Source organism: Pyxicephalus adspersus, chromosome 8, assembly GCF_032062135.1.
Source record: "Pyxicephalus adspersus chromosome 8, UCB_Pads_2.0, whole genome shotgun sequence".
Classification (NCBI taxonomy): domain Eukaryota; kingdom Metazoa; phylum Chordata; class Amphibia; order Anura; family Pyxicephalidae; genus Pyxicephalus; species Pyxicephalus adspersus.
Window position 1 is genome coordinate 15,600,547 of NC_092865.1, and position 17,093 is coordinate 15,617,639.

General features: G+C 38.6%; 1 protein-coding gene across 1 annotated transcript; it reads left to right on the plus strand.

The window, feature by feature from the left end:
- The first annotated feature begins 475 nt into the window (after positions 1–475).
- Positions 476–16,753, plus strand: LOC140336471 (cytochrome P450 4A4-like). Its single transcript, XM_072419598.1, has 12 exons — positions 476–684; positions 1,798–1,942; positions 3,052–3,096; positions 6,057–6,184; positions 6,740–6,864; positions 7,598–7,749; positions 8,166–8,272; positions 8,974–9,164; positions 10,695–10,828; positions 12,852–12,916; positions 14,011–14,093; positions 15,855–16,753. Exons 1-12 carry the CDS (start codon positions 490–492, stop codon positions 16,027–16,029), a joined length of 1,545 nt encoding a protein of 514 aa, XP_072275699.1. The 5' UTR covers positions 476–489; the 3' UTR covers positions 16,030–16,753.
- Positions 16,754–17,093: the final 340 nt, after the last annotated feature.

Here is a 17,093-nt window from a genome sequence, read left to right on the forward strand (position 1 = left end):
AAACTTTACCATTCCAAAAACTTGCTGAAAGAAGTTGAAGTTTGACTGAAGTCGGACCAACAGGTGCTGGGATCTGCAGACCATATGGCCATCTCGGTGAACATTTTGTGTTGTAGTTCTGGACTCCTGATGTTTGCTTCCTTGTATCCATCTTTCATAGATTTTCAAATAAGAATGCCGTGAATGAGTGTATATTTCATTTTAGAAATAGTGTTTTGGTTTGGTAATATTCATTATAGACAACTCGTCTATTCCTCTTATCTAAAGCTTGGCACTGAGATTCTTGCAAGTGCAATGTTTAGAAATGCTCCATTTCTCCCTTCTTTTGCCTGCAGCTTCGCCTCCGTCTGAAAAATATTTTCCCAGCCCTTCTCATTTATAGCCAACCCTCTAGTCATTCTGATAGGACAAGGCTGCCTATCCCAGCTGCAGCTGTGTCATTTATTACACATGCCCAGTGTAGCTGCAAGACCAGTTCTGTATACTACCATGGCTTTGTCTCTTCTATTTTCCTCTCTCTTGTCACTGAGTATCACAAACCTGTGTCAGGGGACAGCCTTTCTGTTTTCATTATATGTACTATATAGAATTGGTAAGTTTTATATTAACTGGAGGGAGCTGGTTACTGCATTTCAACCCTTTCCTGGTCCTCCGTGTCACTGGCTGTATGGAAATGCACGAGAGGTAAGGTGCACTTTAATCCCTTGCAGGTAACTGTTATATCTGAAGCCGAACATTCCTCTTCCTCCTCCCTCTCTTTCTAGACCTATATGAATTTATGTAGAATTAAATCTAGCAAAGGTGTTTATATTGTGCTAAGCTTTCCATTCATCCTCTAAATTATTGCATAAGTGTGTTGTATTTCGTAAATGTTTGTATTAGCGACAGGTAGATAAAAAATACTACTACTAATATATAAAGTTACTCTTCTTGTGTTTCTGTAAAAAACTGACGTAAAACCAAATGATACTTGCCATTCTGCCTGCACCAAGCTTTACTTAAGTGGAGATCCAAGTTTTCAAACATTGCCACCAGTCAGGTAGAGGGGACAGGTGGGGAGGAGGGGACTATGCAATAAAATAACCTTACCTGCCTGGTTCCAATTTTTCAAGTGCATTCACCTGTCCTTGTTCCATCACTAGTGATGCCATCTTTTTCTTCTTCTAAACCTGTGAGTTTATTACAGAAGCACTGAAAACTTCATCACATCGTAACCTGGCATGCTGAATCCTGCAAGCTCCTCTTGGCCTTATGGAGAAGCCACTGGGATGGTTGAGGGTGTTTGATGAATCTTATCAAATGTTCATCATAAATCCCAGCACCTGGCTGCAGTTGGGACGCATAGATTCTAAATAAAGACACTGAATATGACCAAGCCCTAGGTTCGGTAGAGTTTTTGACAGCATTTCAAGTCATTTAGACTCCGCTGTATTCAGCTGTGCTGACATGTTGAAAGAGAAGGCTGATGATTATTCTGGCTGTACTGTTTGTCACAGATGTAAGAAACCTAAAAATGCCTGGGGAAAATTTGGAAACCATTGGTAGATAACACATTTTCCATGTATGGAATGTTACTATCTGCTTGGACTTCAGCATCTGGAACAGTAAGCATGAAGCAGTAGACAATGTGAGCCAACGCTGCTATACATAAGACCCCCAGGATAAAAATTACCAGGCAGAAAAATAAAACTTTCAATACCAATGAATGTTTTTGGAAATCAGGGACCTATGTTGTCTAAAAAAGTGATGATTGTCTACTTCAGCTACTGTGTATTAATATAGTCTGTTTCATTGCAGTTCCTTAAAATCGGAAAAGATTTGGACTTTGCCCAACATTGGGCTCAGATATATTCATATGGATTCCCATTGTGGCTTGGCAATTTCAATGCATGGCTGGTAATCACCCATCCTGAATATGCAAAGGCTATTCTTGCCAGACAAGGTAAGGAATTGATATCAACATGTCTATATTTGTGTCAAATTGTTGTTAAAATGACTAATAAATTGGGAAAAATAGTTTCACTGGGTTTAGTAAATACCCTTTCTGCTACCTGTGCCACCAATCTCTGTTAGGTATACTACCTTTAGCATCAAACCCACTCAATGTGTCCAAAACCTGGTTCTTTTCTAAATGCTGTGGTCTCGTCTGGTCTTTTTTCACTGTTATGTCTTGCAGTGACATAGGTTCCAATGCAAGAAACCACAGACCATAGGGGGGAATCAGGCATTCTACACTGCAGAAAGTGTCTTGTACTAAAGACTTTTCAGCCAGGGTAGTCTGTGAAGACCATTGAGATCATCAGTATGGGCAACAAGAAGGGCTGGGGCTATTTCGACTTGGTTGACTACAGCATTCTGCACAGTTGTGGCGGTGTTTGCAGTGGATCTTGGTTCAGTTTCTGGAAATAACAATTTGATTTTGGCTACCCAATTGCTTTTTCTCTTCTAGAAGAAGAACAACTCTCCAACGTGAGCAAGCGTGTTCACCTGTGGTAGGGTTTGCTGCTCCTGGGCATATATAGGCAGCTTGCTACACGTCTAGGAGCGGCTAACCACATGTGAAAGGGACCTAACTGTCAACCTTCTGTCAACCTTTCTTTATTAATCATTGACATATCCTCTAAAGAAAATATCTTTTATTTTAGAATGTATTCATGCCTTCTCTTACCCATTAATCCTTATCAGTAGGCATACGTCTATAGGAAGCAATTAGGTATTTTCCTGTATAGTTATCAACCCGATATGTTGTACCTCATCAGTTGAGGTGGCCATCTCATAGGAAGTTTGGGGCATTTGTGATGTGATCCTAGCAGAGCAGAGAATGGTGCACAGGGCCACCAGCATGGGGGCACAAAGGATACTTCTGTATCCGGGCCATGATCAAAAAAAGCTTGACTCTTGCAATGCTGGGACTTTAAGGCATTGGGGAAAGAGGACCATAAATTTCTGCAGGGTCAGTGGCTACAAGCTCAAATATTAAAAATAAGTGCCTCTCTATATTAAAATTGTATAAACTTTTCATTCTGTATACATTTCTGTATGATTTTTCAGATCCTAAAGATGATGCAGCCTATAGGTTTATTGTCCCATGGATTGGTAAGTGAATAAAAGTTTATCTATAGCTAATACCTAATTTTAGGTTAGAAAGGTTTACCTTTTGTGTGGTCCAGCATCAGTGCTCACCTAGTTGCACTGTCCTAGCACACGGTTTCCCCCAGATATTTTGTGCACCAAAGATGGCATCTGAGGAAGGAATGACAGAGGACCAGAAGCCTACAGAACAGGTTAGAGGACACAAAAGGAAGTCGGATAGCCCAGGGTCAGTAACCAGTTGGTCCACAGTACAGGACGCAGTCCAGCAGTAGCCAGAAAAGTCCAGAAAACAGAGGCCATACACAGGTAATCAGTCCACCAAAGTATCCAAAGGTAAAGACAAAGCAGTGTCAGGGTCACAGGCCAAGGTTGGTCTAAGCAGCATACAATTACAGGGTCAAGAAACAGTAAATCCAGCAGAGAATCACACCAGCAGCAGGTCAGCCAAGCTAAAGACTACAAAAGGGAGCAGAGGCTATAAAGTCCCAGTAACCAATGGCAGCACAGGCTTGAGGCCAGGAACCAATGTGGTTCTTTATAAACTCTCTAGGGCCTTTCCAACTATGGACGTTAAAAGTAACCAGTCTGAAGTTACCTGGTAATGACTTTGCTCCCTTTTTGAAGATAGGAACCACATTGGTTTTAGGCCAATCCATTGGTACCATGCCAGTGACTAAAGAGTCTCTAAAAATTATAAATAATGGTTTTGAAATAACTGAGCTTAGCTCTTTGAGGACATGTGGATGTAGCCCATCGGGTCCTGGTGCTTCATCAACCTTTATTTTGCCCAACTGTTTCTCAATCATATTAATTGTTAGCCATGGTGACTCATTTAAGGCAGTGACATTGCTATTATGAATTTGGACATGAGCTCTGCCATTTGCCTTTGTGCAAACAGAGCTAAAAAGTATTTAGTAAATCTGCCTTTTCTTTATCCCCAGTTACCAACCCAAAGACATTCTTCAAGGGGCCTGCATGCTCAGATCTAAACTATTTGCTATTATTATATTTAAAAACAAATGGGGTTTGCCTTACTTTCCTTTGCAATCTGTCTTTCATTTTGAAGTTTTGCACATTTTATCTCCTTTTTACATTTTTACTTATATTCTTTAAAGTTTTCAAACAATGAAGGTGATCCTTAATTTTTTATATTTTTGGAATGCCCTTTTCTTGTTCCTTATGGCTTTTTTAACATCAGCTGTGAGCCACATAGGTTTTAATTTTAGCCCATTAAACTTATTACCCCTTGGAATATATTTTTCAGTTTGCTTTTGTAAAACAGACTTGAAACATTCCCATTTCTGTTCTGTGCTCTTTGAGGACAATATTGTCTCCCAGTCCAAGCCACAGAGAGCCGCCCTAATAATGGAAAATTTGCTCTCTTAAAATTAAATGATTTTATCTTTCCTGTTTTTGCTCCCTGTTTACAGCTTACATTAAATGAAATCATATTATGGTCACTTGTACCCAGATTCTCTTTTATATGCACTTTTGTTATAAGGTCTGCATTGTTAGAAAGAACTATGTCCAGCAGAGTATCATTTCTAGTTGGGGCTTCTATAAACAGTACCATAAAATTATCTTGTAATAAATTCACAAGTTTCCTCCCTTTTGCTGTTCCTTTAGTGCCATTACTCCAGCCAATGTCAGGGTAGTTGAAACCTCCTATGATTAAAACACTTCCACTTTTTGCTGCTTTTTCTATCTGTGCTAGAAGTTAGCTTTGAAGACCTAACAAGGGATTCAGCCATGCTCCACCAATTCTAAAAATGATAGAAACTGTTTTTTTTTTATATTAGATTTCACTTTAACCATCATGTTACTTCATGTTTTAGAATAAATTTATCCTGGTTATCTGCCATTGATAAAATATAATGTCCATTGTCAAGGCAGAATTCAAACTTACAATCCTTAATATCTAGGGGTACCACAGAAAACTGTTGTCCCATTCAGTTTGCTATTTTGGTTCAAGTTTTACAAGCTCAGAGTGGAAAAAATGTAAGAATACATTATCAGAGGTTTGACTAAGTCATCTCTCTTCATGTCAAAGTCAAGTCTCAAGTCATTGACACCACGTTCCAAGTCAAGTCTCAAGTCACCAAGAATTCTTTCAAGTCCCCATTTGTCCCCCATAGAAACAGAGCTCTGACTTCAGAGCACAGGATCACATTTTAAGTCCATTGCTTTCTCCTCTGACAGCTGAAGGGGGAAAATAAGAAGGCAGTAAGGCTTCTGTTACACCCCCCTCCTTCAGCTGTCAGAGGAGAAAACTTACAATGCAAAAAAAGTGGGGAGGAAGGCAGTGTTATAGAAGACTCGCTACCTTCCTCCCCAACTTTCTTGCATTCTTTTCTTGCAAGTTTTTTCTTCTGAAGGGGGCGGGGAGGTAGGCTGTGTTACAGAAGCCTCAAGGCTTTCCTCTCTTCCCCTTCCCTTCCCCTTTTAGCTGTCAGCAGAGAAAGCAAGTCCTAAGTCTAGTTGCAAGTAGCTGGGGAAAACCCCCAAGTCGAGTTGCAAGTCGTTCATTAGGCGACTTACGTCAGACTTGAGTCCAAGTAGTGCGACTCGAGTTCCAACCTCCACATTAAATAAACAAACTATAGAAATATGGAATGCATGGTAGTCTGGGAAGTAATGTAGGCTATGTTCAGACTGGCAATGAGGTTGTGGTGCAGTCACCACTTCCACGCGCCACTAAAATTCTTCCTTGGGGAGAGTCTACCCATGCTAGCCCTATAGAACTTTTCTTCACTTCACTGAATCACACACTGCTACCTTCTTGTAAATTGTGGTTAGCTGAGTTGCTGGCAAGATCTGAACCTGCTCTTTAATAAAAACAGTAAAATGCTAATGACACAGAACAACGTGTGAAGATGTGTGTTCTGTTGCCCTTGGGCACTGCAATTTGTTTTACTTACCAGTCTGGTCTGACAACTTTCTAAAGTAAATGTCCTTTGAATTAGGTGAAGGATTATTGGTATTATCTGGGCCAAAGTGGTTCCAACATCGCAGGCTTCTGACTCCTGGCTTCCACTACGATGTCTTGAAACCCTACGTCCGAATAACGTCTGACTGCACTAAGATCATGCTGGTAATGAATGTTTCCTTAAAGATTATATAATATCAATCAGATTTTTATTGTTTACATACAAAGTAAACTGAGATAATTGTAAATTTATTTTAATTCCAAGGTAATATGTGTTCGGTAACTTCAGATTTCTACAGTAGACCTAACAGAAATGGTTCATTAGTTGTTTAGTAGACCACAAATGGTACTGAGCAGCAGCAACTGAGACAGAATAGAAGGGATAAGGGTTCTGCAAAATACTAATGGAATATTTGAAATTGGAGAAAACAATTGCAGAAAGATTGAGGTCTTTCACAACTGCCGTATCATATACTTTTTTAGTGGTATGGTTGTCTTGGGATTAGGTTCCCTTGCTAAATAGTGTATGAGTATTGTTCAGGGAAATGCAATCTGTCTTTTCTTCTTAAAACTACTTAGCTTGGAATGTCTCTTGCACTCTCAAACGTCCTACTGACTTGATGGTTACCTGATCCTACTTCAGTTGGCTATATTGTGGAATGATGATGTGGTTTCAAAAGCTGGCCAAATAGGGTAAAACCATTCTGATTTTTATTTCAGGACAAATGGGAACAGCTAGTTCCAGATAGGAAGCCACTGGAGCTCTTTCATCATGTCAGCCTCATGACTCTGGACACGATCATGAAATGTGCCTTCAGTTATCAGAGCAACTGCCAAACATACAGGTAGATGTGAACTTTAAAGATTGCAGACCCTCACCTGTGAGATTTAAATACATCTACTCTACAACTTGCAGGTAATGGCCATTTACTGGGTAAGAAGTGATGCCAGAAGATTTCAGCTAAGAAGAAGCCCAGGGTGGTGATTTCTGGACTGTATTGATTTGGCCATGTTAGAGTGAGATTTCAGGAATCAATTTTGCCATTCCCTTTTCCCAACACTTAAACATTTTTCATCCCCACCAATTCCTGCCCAGATAGCTTCTGTGCTAAAAAAAACATGCAGGTTCTGTGCCAGAATACTGAAAATGTATCATTACAGTGCCAATAAATTCACATATTTAAAGGTTTTTTCTTATTTTTCTGTATAATGATTTTGAAGTCATACAAATGTTTCCTGTTCAGTTTACCAGCATTATGTCTTCAGAATAGCAAAAAGTCTTAAAACCTATTCAAACTATCAAGCTAAATGACAAGCCAAATTCCATTGTTTCCAAGTGGCTCAGTTCATACCAACATGCTATGATGGTGTTCACTGGGTAAAAATGCATTCAAATGCAGGACAACCCACTGGCATGCAAATCAGAAGTAAACGAAAATTTAGGACATCATTAATTCACATGTTAAAATGATATGTCAATGCACATCAACTCAACTGGGTTTAGCAGATGATTTAAATGTAACACAAATGGTTTGAATTCAGTCTTAATGTTACATTATTTTTATTTTTATTTTACAGTGACAATGACTACATTAAAGCAGTTTATCAGCTGTCCTACCAGGTTGATCACAGATTTCGTAACTTCATTTATCATAGTGACATTATTTACTACCTGAGCCCTCAGGGATTCCGTTTTCGAAAGGCACAAAGAATAGCGCATCAACATACAGGTGGGATTTTTTTTTATGTGTGTATAGAATGAATGCCACATACCAGGTGAGGTCTATAATGGTGAAGGGGTAGGTGATACTTCCACTTAGATCAGATCACAGCTAGAAGGTTCCTTGGAGGTACAGGGGTGGCCATATGGCCATAATGTGATATTGTTTGTAGAGGGATGATTACTCATTAGGTATGTTTGGCTGTTTATTACATAAGGCACGGGACTGGTTCTGTTGGTGCTGGTAATATAACAGTTTGTTAGTGAAGCTGATACAGCCAAAAAAGTAAAAGCTGGGATGACTATAGTCTCGTATTGCAAGATTGTAGGGAACAGAGATAAAAATGGTCAGCTACACAACATGGAATTATTATTCACAGCACACATGTTTATGTAAATTGTATAATTATTTGATTTGCATTGCAGATAAAGTCATTAAACAAAGGAAAGAATTGCTAAAATGTGAGAAGGAGTTGGACAAAATCAGCCAAAAGAGACATCTTGATTTTCTTGATATTCTCTTGTGTGCTAAGGTAAGATTTTAGACGCAATGTGAATGCTAGGTGTGAATATAGTTATCCAGGTTACATATATGATAAAAGCCAGTAAACAGCTAAACTCTCTGTTTAGTTCAAATACATCCTGTTTGTGTAAATTACCTTGCTTGTCAATAGATTTGTAGTTTAGCCTTGTGATTCAGGCACCTCTAACTAATGAAGATTTTAACTTTATGTATTGCAGTTAAAGGAATGGTGCTTTTTCAAGAACTTGTCCTAGATTCTAATTACATAGTCAAGGAGCTATGTACATGGCCGTGCTTTTCCTTGCTATCTGCATTCTCCCTGCATTAGATTGCCAGCATTGTGCACTACAGTTGCTCTCATTGGCTTTTTCTTCTTTTTACTAAAAAGAGAACATTTACCGGTATTATTGGTCAGCTTATTTTTTAGAAGGCACATTAACAAATAGAAACTTTGGTTAAATGGGTGTAAGTTCATATAGAAGAAAATAGGAAACTCATTAAAAGGCTTTGAAAAACATTAATAAAAAATAACATAGCAAACCCGTTTTTCTGCATTCTTCGACACAATTCAATTACGTCTCCCTGTTCTGTACAAATACATCTGTTTTGGGAATGCTCAGAGTTGCTTGAACAATATGTGGTCATGTGTGTTCCAAGATGAACTTGTGAATCTCAAAGGTAAATAAATTATGTATTAGCTGTGTGTTTTAGGATGAGAACGGTCATGGTTTGTCTGATAAGGACCTGCGCGCAGAGGTAGACACGTTCATGTTTGAAGGACACGATACAACGGCCAGTGGAATCTCCTGGATATTATACTGTATGGCCAAATACCCCGAACACCAACAGAAATGTCGGGAGGAGATCAGAGAGGTGCTGGGAGATCGGGACACACTAGAATGGTAAGAATCAGCTCTAATAAATTATCTTTATTTTGTGCTTAAAGCTTCTGGTCTACAGTTATATTTGGAGAAAACGTCTCACCATAAAACATGGCGGCCACCATTGATGACCACTTAACTCCAGGCAGATATTAAAAACCCAGCCTAATAGAGTTGTGTATTCATTTAAAAAATGAGAAAGTGAGTTTTACATACAACTTGAAAAAGTATTAACACCAACACCGCTATACAAATTCTGTAGTCATGTCAATACCTGTCCATCACAATCTGATGTCCATACCATAGTCATATGTCATTTACATAGTCTAGGGCCAGTTTTGTAAGGGGAAGTCAATAACCCTAGAAAAAGTGCATGTTTTTGGGATGAAAGCCACGCAAAGACAGGTTGGACACATGAACTCCATGCATATGTCCTGGTCAAGATTGGCACCTTGTACCCTAGTGCTGCAAAGGCAAGAGAGCTATCTTCATTAAGCAGTTATCATAATGACTCTTTTCTTCTGTTTGTAATTGGCCTAGATGGGCATATAATGATAATAAAAAGACAAAGAAGGTCTGATAGTTGTAATATGGAAGCCATTCTAATGACTTGTACCTGTATCCAGAGAATTACCAGGCAGCTTAATTCTCCCTCCTCCATGGAACAGATCGGCTTGTTCACTTTTCATCACTGGAAACAATCGAGAAAGATTGTTTCCAACAACAATCATCTGACGTCCACTAGACATCCGTATGAGGCTTTACTTCCATGTCAGCAGGAAGGCTATTAAAATTCAGTCAAGTCTGCACATTTAAAGATTCACTTTTGCTTCATTTTGCATGCATTTTATAGGTACTAGGCAAAAATTTCCTCGAACATCTGATGGTTCCTGTTTGCGATCCCCGGGGCACTAGGAGTTCATGTGTCCAACTTGTGTTTGTTATTTAACCTCTAGTGCCGGGGATCGCACACTGTTCTCAATGAATGTGGCCAAGGCCGTATTCATTGAGAAGATCCCCGGGCACTAGAGGTTAACTAACCTCTAGTGCCCGGGGATCGCAGTGGGACTGCAGAAGAACTCTCAATGGAGAAACTCCATTGGGAGTTCTTCTGCAGTTCCACTGTGATCCCGGACACTAGAGGTTAATTTACCTCTAGTGCCCCGGGATTGCAGTGGATTCTCAGATCTGCAATCATTCTTGCAGCCCTGGGAATCCTGTTTGCGATCCCCGGCATTAGAGGTTAAATGGGGACAAGTATCCCCATTAAAAACCTTTAGTGCTCCCTGATTGGCTGAGGAAAGCTTTCCTCAAGCGAGAACGGCTAAGTGAGAATGGTTGTATTTGCTGAGCTTTGTTGAGTTGAGTTTTAAAAACTCACTCTCTCATCCCTAATAGGTACATTAGTGCCTAATGTGTACTGCTACTTAGAGATAAGTTAAACCGAGCAGCAGCCATTGGTATGATTTCCCTTAAATTTATTTTATTCATGGATATTATTTCACATTAAAAGTTACCAATCTACTTTTTTATTGTTTTATTTTGTACAAGGGAAGACCTTGGGAAAATACCCTACACCACTATGTGCATTAAGGAGAGTTTGCGTCTTTATCCTCCTGTTCCTGGGGTCGCTAGGAAATTGAGTAAACCCATCACCTTCTGCGATGGACGGAGCCTTCCAAAAGGTTAGTTTTCTTATTCTGTACCATCAGACTGGTCTTATACATATATATATATATATATATATATATATATATATATATATATAGAAATACAAACTAACACAATGCTTGCAGTACTGGGATCCCAAGTTAATTTCCAACCTGAAATATTAGCTGAATGGAATGTTTGTTACGCCTCAGTTTATATTAGGTTTTTTTTTGGGCATCTTAGGTTCCTTCCACAATCCAAACACATAATGGCAGGTTTGGTCACCTAGATTTTAGATTGTAAGTTCCTAAGGAACACAGGCATAAAAAGCTTTGTGTTCTCAGTAAAGTCTATAATTAAATACAACAATATACAGCCTACCTGCAACTCTTCCAATTGTCATAAGCTTTAAGGTACATTTGTGCTTACACAAGCTTATGTCATTTGCTTAGTTGTGTTTCAATAAATATTAACATTAATTTCATTCTATCTACGAGGGCTATGATTTTTTAGTATAATAGAAATATAATTGGAAAATGTTTAGAATTATGCCTATAGAATTATAAGATTCAACTAAAATCCATTTCTATCTCTTGTTTGGTCCTAAATGCTATTTTAAATAATCCTTCTTTTAATGTGAAAGACCTGATCTGAATCTGAATTATGTATTATAACAAATTTTATCTTGTACTAGGTAGACACATTCAGCTGGACTGTTCCCAACTTTGCAGGCCACTTCAGTTCATTGAGACCCAATGGAGTGGCTTGGAAAGCTGCAAAGCATTACAAGAAGAAATCCAGTTGAATTTAACTAACTGCTACTAGATATACATAAACTTGGATAAATGGGAACTTTCACAAAATCTTATTCCAGGTCCATCAAGGTCCATCAATTTTCTTATCATAAACATTCTTTAAAGGCCATGCAGAACTTTGTTTCCAGTTTTGGAGATCCCTAAAACTTATACCATAGCAATATTCACTTTTATTGCAAACAAAAAATAATTGAAAATACAAAGGAGCGATTTGCATATCACTAGTTTCACACAGATTCATCAGGCAAAGTTTAGGTAGGTGAAGTTTCTAGACAGTAGGTATTATATGATGAACAGAAAAGGATCAAATGTTTTGCAACTCCTGCATTAGGTGGGGAGGATGTAAGTTGCAATAGCTGGAGATATATTACCCAGCTTGGGAACACACAAATGATATTTCTTCTTTGTAGTCACTGGGTCTGATTTATTAAAGCTCTCCGAGACTGGAGAAGATAGACTTTCATGGATGATCCAGCAAATCTGTTCTCCCTTGATGGACTATCTTCTCCAGTATTGGAGAGCGATAAATCGGGTCCACTGTGTGCGTTCTCCATATTTGTTCCTGTATTAGCCATCAGAGTCAGCAATTGTCTGCAGATTTTAAACAAGGAACTGGGTAATCAGTAATGTAAATATTACTAACTGCAACCATTATGTTTATTTTTGCATTAAAAGTGCTATACTGTGCTTATTCAATGCACTTTGTAATCTGTTCTGCTTTAATGTAATTCCTATTCCCTCTTGATATATCCAAGGCTTAGAAAAGTGGGTGTACAATTGTTCACAAAGTTGAACTATTACCATGCATTTAGCTTAATGAATGCGGTAATATTCCATTTTGCCAAGACTACCCTATCACATGCAACAATATTTTTCCATACATATGATTGGATAGGGGAGGTCATTAGAACTTTCTCATTCACTAAGATAAGTTAATGTCTCTTGCAATTTGATGATTACCTTTGGTAAGGGAACAGCCTAAGCTTCTTGGATAAGTCAACCAAAATCAATCAACTGCATATAATAGTTTCTTGTGAGCGTGTGACGTGTGTATATTTAAAATATTAAAAGCTGTTTAGACCTCCTGCTAGATTGGTTATTTTTTATATTTTTTATAATGTACTATATATTTTTTAACTGGCACAAATGCAGTCCAATACCCTGCCTTCCTTATGTTTTGGTGCTGCCACTGAAATGCTGGTGTTCTTGTAGTATTTAAATAACATTTGTTTTATTTTTTTAGGTTCACTGATTATCCTGAGCATTTACTGTGTAAACAGATCAACCGGTTTTTGGGAAAATCCAGAGGTAAAGAAATAAGTGATAATATCATATGTTAATACACTTCTTTTCCCCATAATAGAGAGATTCAGGGGCATTTACTGGCCCCTTCCAGGAGAGCCGGCTTACTAAAAGACGTAAACCTAGCACATATTAGCAAACCTGCTGCTTACTTCGCTCTAGCCTGACCAATCCAATAGATTTTGTGAATGAATCAATCAGAAGCAGAGCTACCATCGAGAGAGGGGCAAGGGGTACTTCTGTACTGGTCCCCAATCAAAGGAGCTTGACTTTTGTAATGATGGAACTTATAGATGTAGGCAAGATTAACCCAGAAAGTTTAACTAGTATGGGGCCCAGAAATTATCGTCCTTATCACCAATGCCTCATATATTTGTTTGATGTTGTGCATTTCTGTTTTTCTCAGAATGAAAGTGGTTTGAATACTAATTTAGATTTTGTTGGTTTTAATCAATTGTATATACGACTTTCATTTGAATGTACACATCCAATCTATCCATGTGTGTTCAGAAACCCTAATGTGGATCAGAGCTGATTTACCTTCAGATTCTCTACAAATCTGTTCATTTATCAGATTGGAAGTGAATATTGGCTTGTGTGTAAAAGGCTTTACAGGCCAAGCATACATTCAGACAATTTAAAAGAAAGAGACATTTTAGAATATAAGTGAGACAGAAGTGAATTTATACAAAGTTTAACTATTCATTCTGATATAGTGATAACTATATGCAGCTAATTTCGATAATGGCATTCCATTAACCTCCATGAATGACAAGGATTGGGGCAAATCACGACCCACTGTCAGATTTTTCTTCTGTTTGCATCTCCATTGGGTAGATTTTCTTTTCCCATTGTAATCCTCATGTAAAATATCAAGAAAAACCAATAGAAATGTATTAAATTTACACACAGACAACGAGAAAAAACAGAAATCATAATCCTTCTCTCACTTTATCTGAAACAAGAAAGTTTGGGCAAAAAAAATGCCAGTTACATTTTTTTCTAATTGTTAAAGTTGAGTACTGCAATGTGCATGCAAGGTATTATAGAGGTGCCTTACATGTTCCTGCAAGATAATATCTGAATTCTGTATCAATTAGGTGTTTGACCCTCTTCGGTTTTCTCCAGACAACTCAATAGACAGACATCCCCACGCCTTCCTTCCATTCTCTGCTGGTTCACGGTAAGCAAATATCAGCATGATCACATCACCATGTTACTGCTGTCATTGGATTTCACCATCTATACCACAATACTGGCAGTTAATTTACAGTTCATAGACTATATGATAAAAAAACTAGTCAGGTACAAATGGGGCCATTTTGGTTTTACAGAAGTACACATAAACGGAGACTCCAAGTTTAATTTTTTACGGTCTATGGTGAGTCTGCTGAGGCAATAAATGTTTTACAAAATAAAGACAATTTCACAATACAAGAGAGCTGGAAAGATGAGAGATAGGTAGGAGCTGAGCGGAGTAATGGCCTCACAAGCATGGGGGAGGCGACTTTACTGTTTATCCGTTGAAAAAAAATCATTCCCCCATAGAATTCATTAAGTACTTTGAAACTTTTTTTAACACAATTTGGTGGATAAATAACCATAAGGTCTTTAATCTCCATTAGGTGTGGCCTTACCTGTCGCAGCTCCTAACTTTGTAGTCTTAAAAGTACAAATAGATGAAACTCAATATTCTTGTATTGAGATTGAGTGTCACGCTTGGGGAGACATGGCCACTAGATTTTACCTTTTGGTTTCAGATCACCAATTTTTGTCGTTGGAAAGGATCTTTCACGATCCTTTCCAACGACAAGGGGCTGCAAGATGCATGAACGATGCTGTACATACAGCACCGTTCATGCTCTATGGAGAGGGGAGGGGGGAGAGCGACGGAGCGGCACCCTGCTGCGCGCTCTCCCCTTCCCTTTCATTACGATCGGCTGTCGTCCATCGTCCGTGGATCCGGCAGGTCGGTCGTCCGGACGATGGACGACACCGACTGTACACACGGAAGATTTTCACCCGATAATTGGCCGATGCCGATTATCGGGCGATAAAAATCTGCCGTGTGTACGTAGCTTAAGATGCGTTTAGGGCTAAAAACATATTGCATATGAAAATATTATCCACATTATTTCAGGCCACATAAGACTCATTTTGAACACAGATTTAAAAAGCAAAAGAACATTTTCCATAAGGGACATTCAAATATTTTATCAAGCATTAAATGACCTCCAAATCAAACACCTACTGATCTATGTAGCTGCAGGAACTGTACATTTCATCCTCAAAGCAGAAGCATATTTACTATCCGTAGTTCACACAGCAAGTTCCCAGGAGGAGGAGGAGTTTAATCAGGTCATTTCTTTCTTTGTGAGATTTAAGGATGAAGTCTTCCACATTACCTGTTACAAAGGTTATTGTGGGCTTGTTTTTAATGCTCAGTAACTGCTAAGAATATATAAAGTCCAAATGACCACACATGGTCACAAGTTCAATGTAAGATATATTGGCAAATGAAGGCTGAACTGGCAGAGCACAGAATGTTTTCAGATCCTTGATAATGGCATATACAGATATGAAAATATTGTACTATATGTAAAGTTAATGCCAGCTAAAGTCACTCATTTGGAATCTTAGTTCCCCTATTATTATTTGCAATCACTTTCGATTTTGTTAAATTTCCACTTATGCCAAGTTAAACTACATGGATGGAATAGATGATTGTCACCCAAGACAAACGGTTGTGACTGATTCAGGTGTAAATTTAGTGTACAGCAATCCCCTGATGTCATTTATCAACCTGCCCTGGCAGATCTCAGTCTGTGGCTGCTTTAAAAACAAACTTGGCACAACTTTTAGTTTTGATGCACCTGAAATTTCTTTAGCATTTTACAAAAAAATGTTTTCATTTTAGAAATTCAACTGTATTTTTTTTTTACAGGAACTGCATTGGACAAAACTTTGCAATGAATGAAATGAAAGTGGCCGTGGCTCTGACACTACACAGGTTTCAGCTGCTTCCAGATCCAGATAATGAACCAATTAAAATCTCCCAAATAGTTCTTCGTTCTTTAAATGGAATTCATATAAAACTTAGGAAGATTGAAGCTTCATAAACAACACACTTGTAGACGGCAGCAGATCATTTGATGATTGCCTGCAAAACCGAAATAGATAAATATAACAGCAATTTTAGATTGGCCTTCTACACTTTTTTTGAATGACCTTTGTTAACCTCAATTCTGCAATTTGAAATAGATTCCTAAACTACTGATCACATAACAATGCTGCACTGACGCAGCACAATACGCCGTAATGCACTAGCCCTCATTTTGCTGAATTGCACTGACAAAATGCTGCAAGATGTTTTCTATGAATGGTGTTACCAGCCTACTCCTTCCATAATGCAGTGCACATTGAAAGGAACAACACCACCTTGCAACAAGGTGCCAAATCTGAATGGGCCCTGAATATTTCTAGGGATTTTTAACCCTTTCAAGGAACGGGTAAGGGGTACTATGTGTCCCTGTACTAAGTGTGTACAGCGGGAGGCCGTAGAACCCCACAGCACCAGCCACATTGTAAGGAAAAGGTCCTCTCACTCAAGGATTGTCCTTGCCACCTTTGGGGCAAGTGGGTCTGTTTTTTGCGCTACACGCACCCCTGCCTGACCTCTGCCATCACCTGGGTATAAAGTAATGAAAGATCTCCCAATGGGTGTGAAGATATGTGCATACCAGAATTAAAACATGGCAAATACAGAAAAATACCTCTTGTAATGCAAACTCTGCATTAATATGCTTGTATTAGCAAGATGTAATAAATATGAGTTTTACTTTTTTTGTCTATTGCTTATGTGAGACAGTTTAGTGTATGATATGATACAGTGTTGCAAAATAAAATAATAAAAAAAGGCTGAATTAGACTGATAGTTTATGTGAAGTTACAGAAGGGATGCCAGGTGCATATTAGCTGCCCACCTACCACCTCCTCTGTGCATTACATTGCAATGAATGGTGGAGGGCACTCTGATTCTTTGATTTTTGATGAATGCGGTTACACGATTTACCACTAGATGGCAGCAGGGGATAAAGCAGAGCCCATTGCAGACCCAAGCATCTGAGCAATGTGCACTCCACAATAATATCACATAATCCCTAATTTCCCTTATTACTGTTAG

Bases quoted from the DNA above. Each gene is read 5' to 3' on its own strand.
- LOC140336471 (XM_072419598.1), top strand. From the start codon at position 490: ATGGCTTTGTCTCTTCTATTTTCCTCTCTCTTGTCACTGAGTATCACA. The intron at 1,943-3,051 runs GTAAGGAATTGA...ATGATTTTTCAG, and splicing joins GGCTATTCTTGCCAGACAAG to ATCCTAAAGATGATGCAGCC. The intron at 12,917-14,010 runs GTAAAGAAATAA...TGTATCAATTAG, and splicing joins GTTTTTGGGAAAATCCAGAG to GTGTTTGACCCTCTTCGGTT.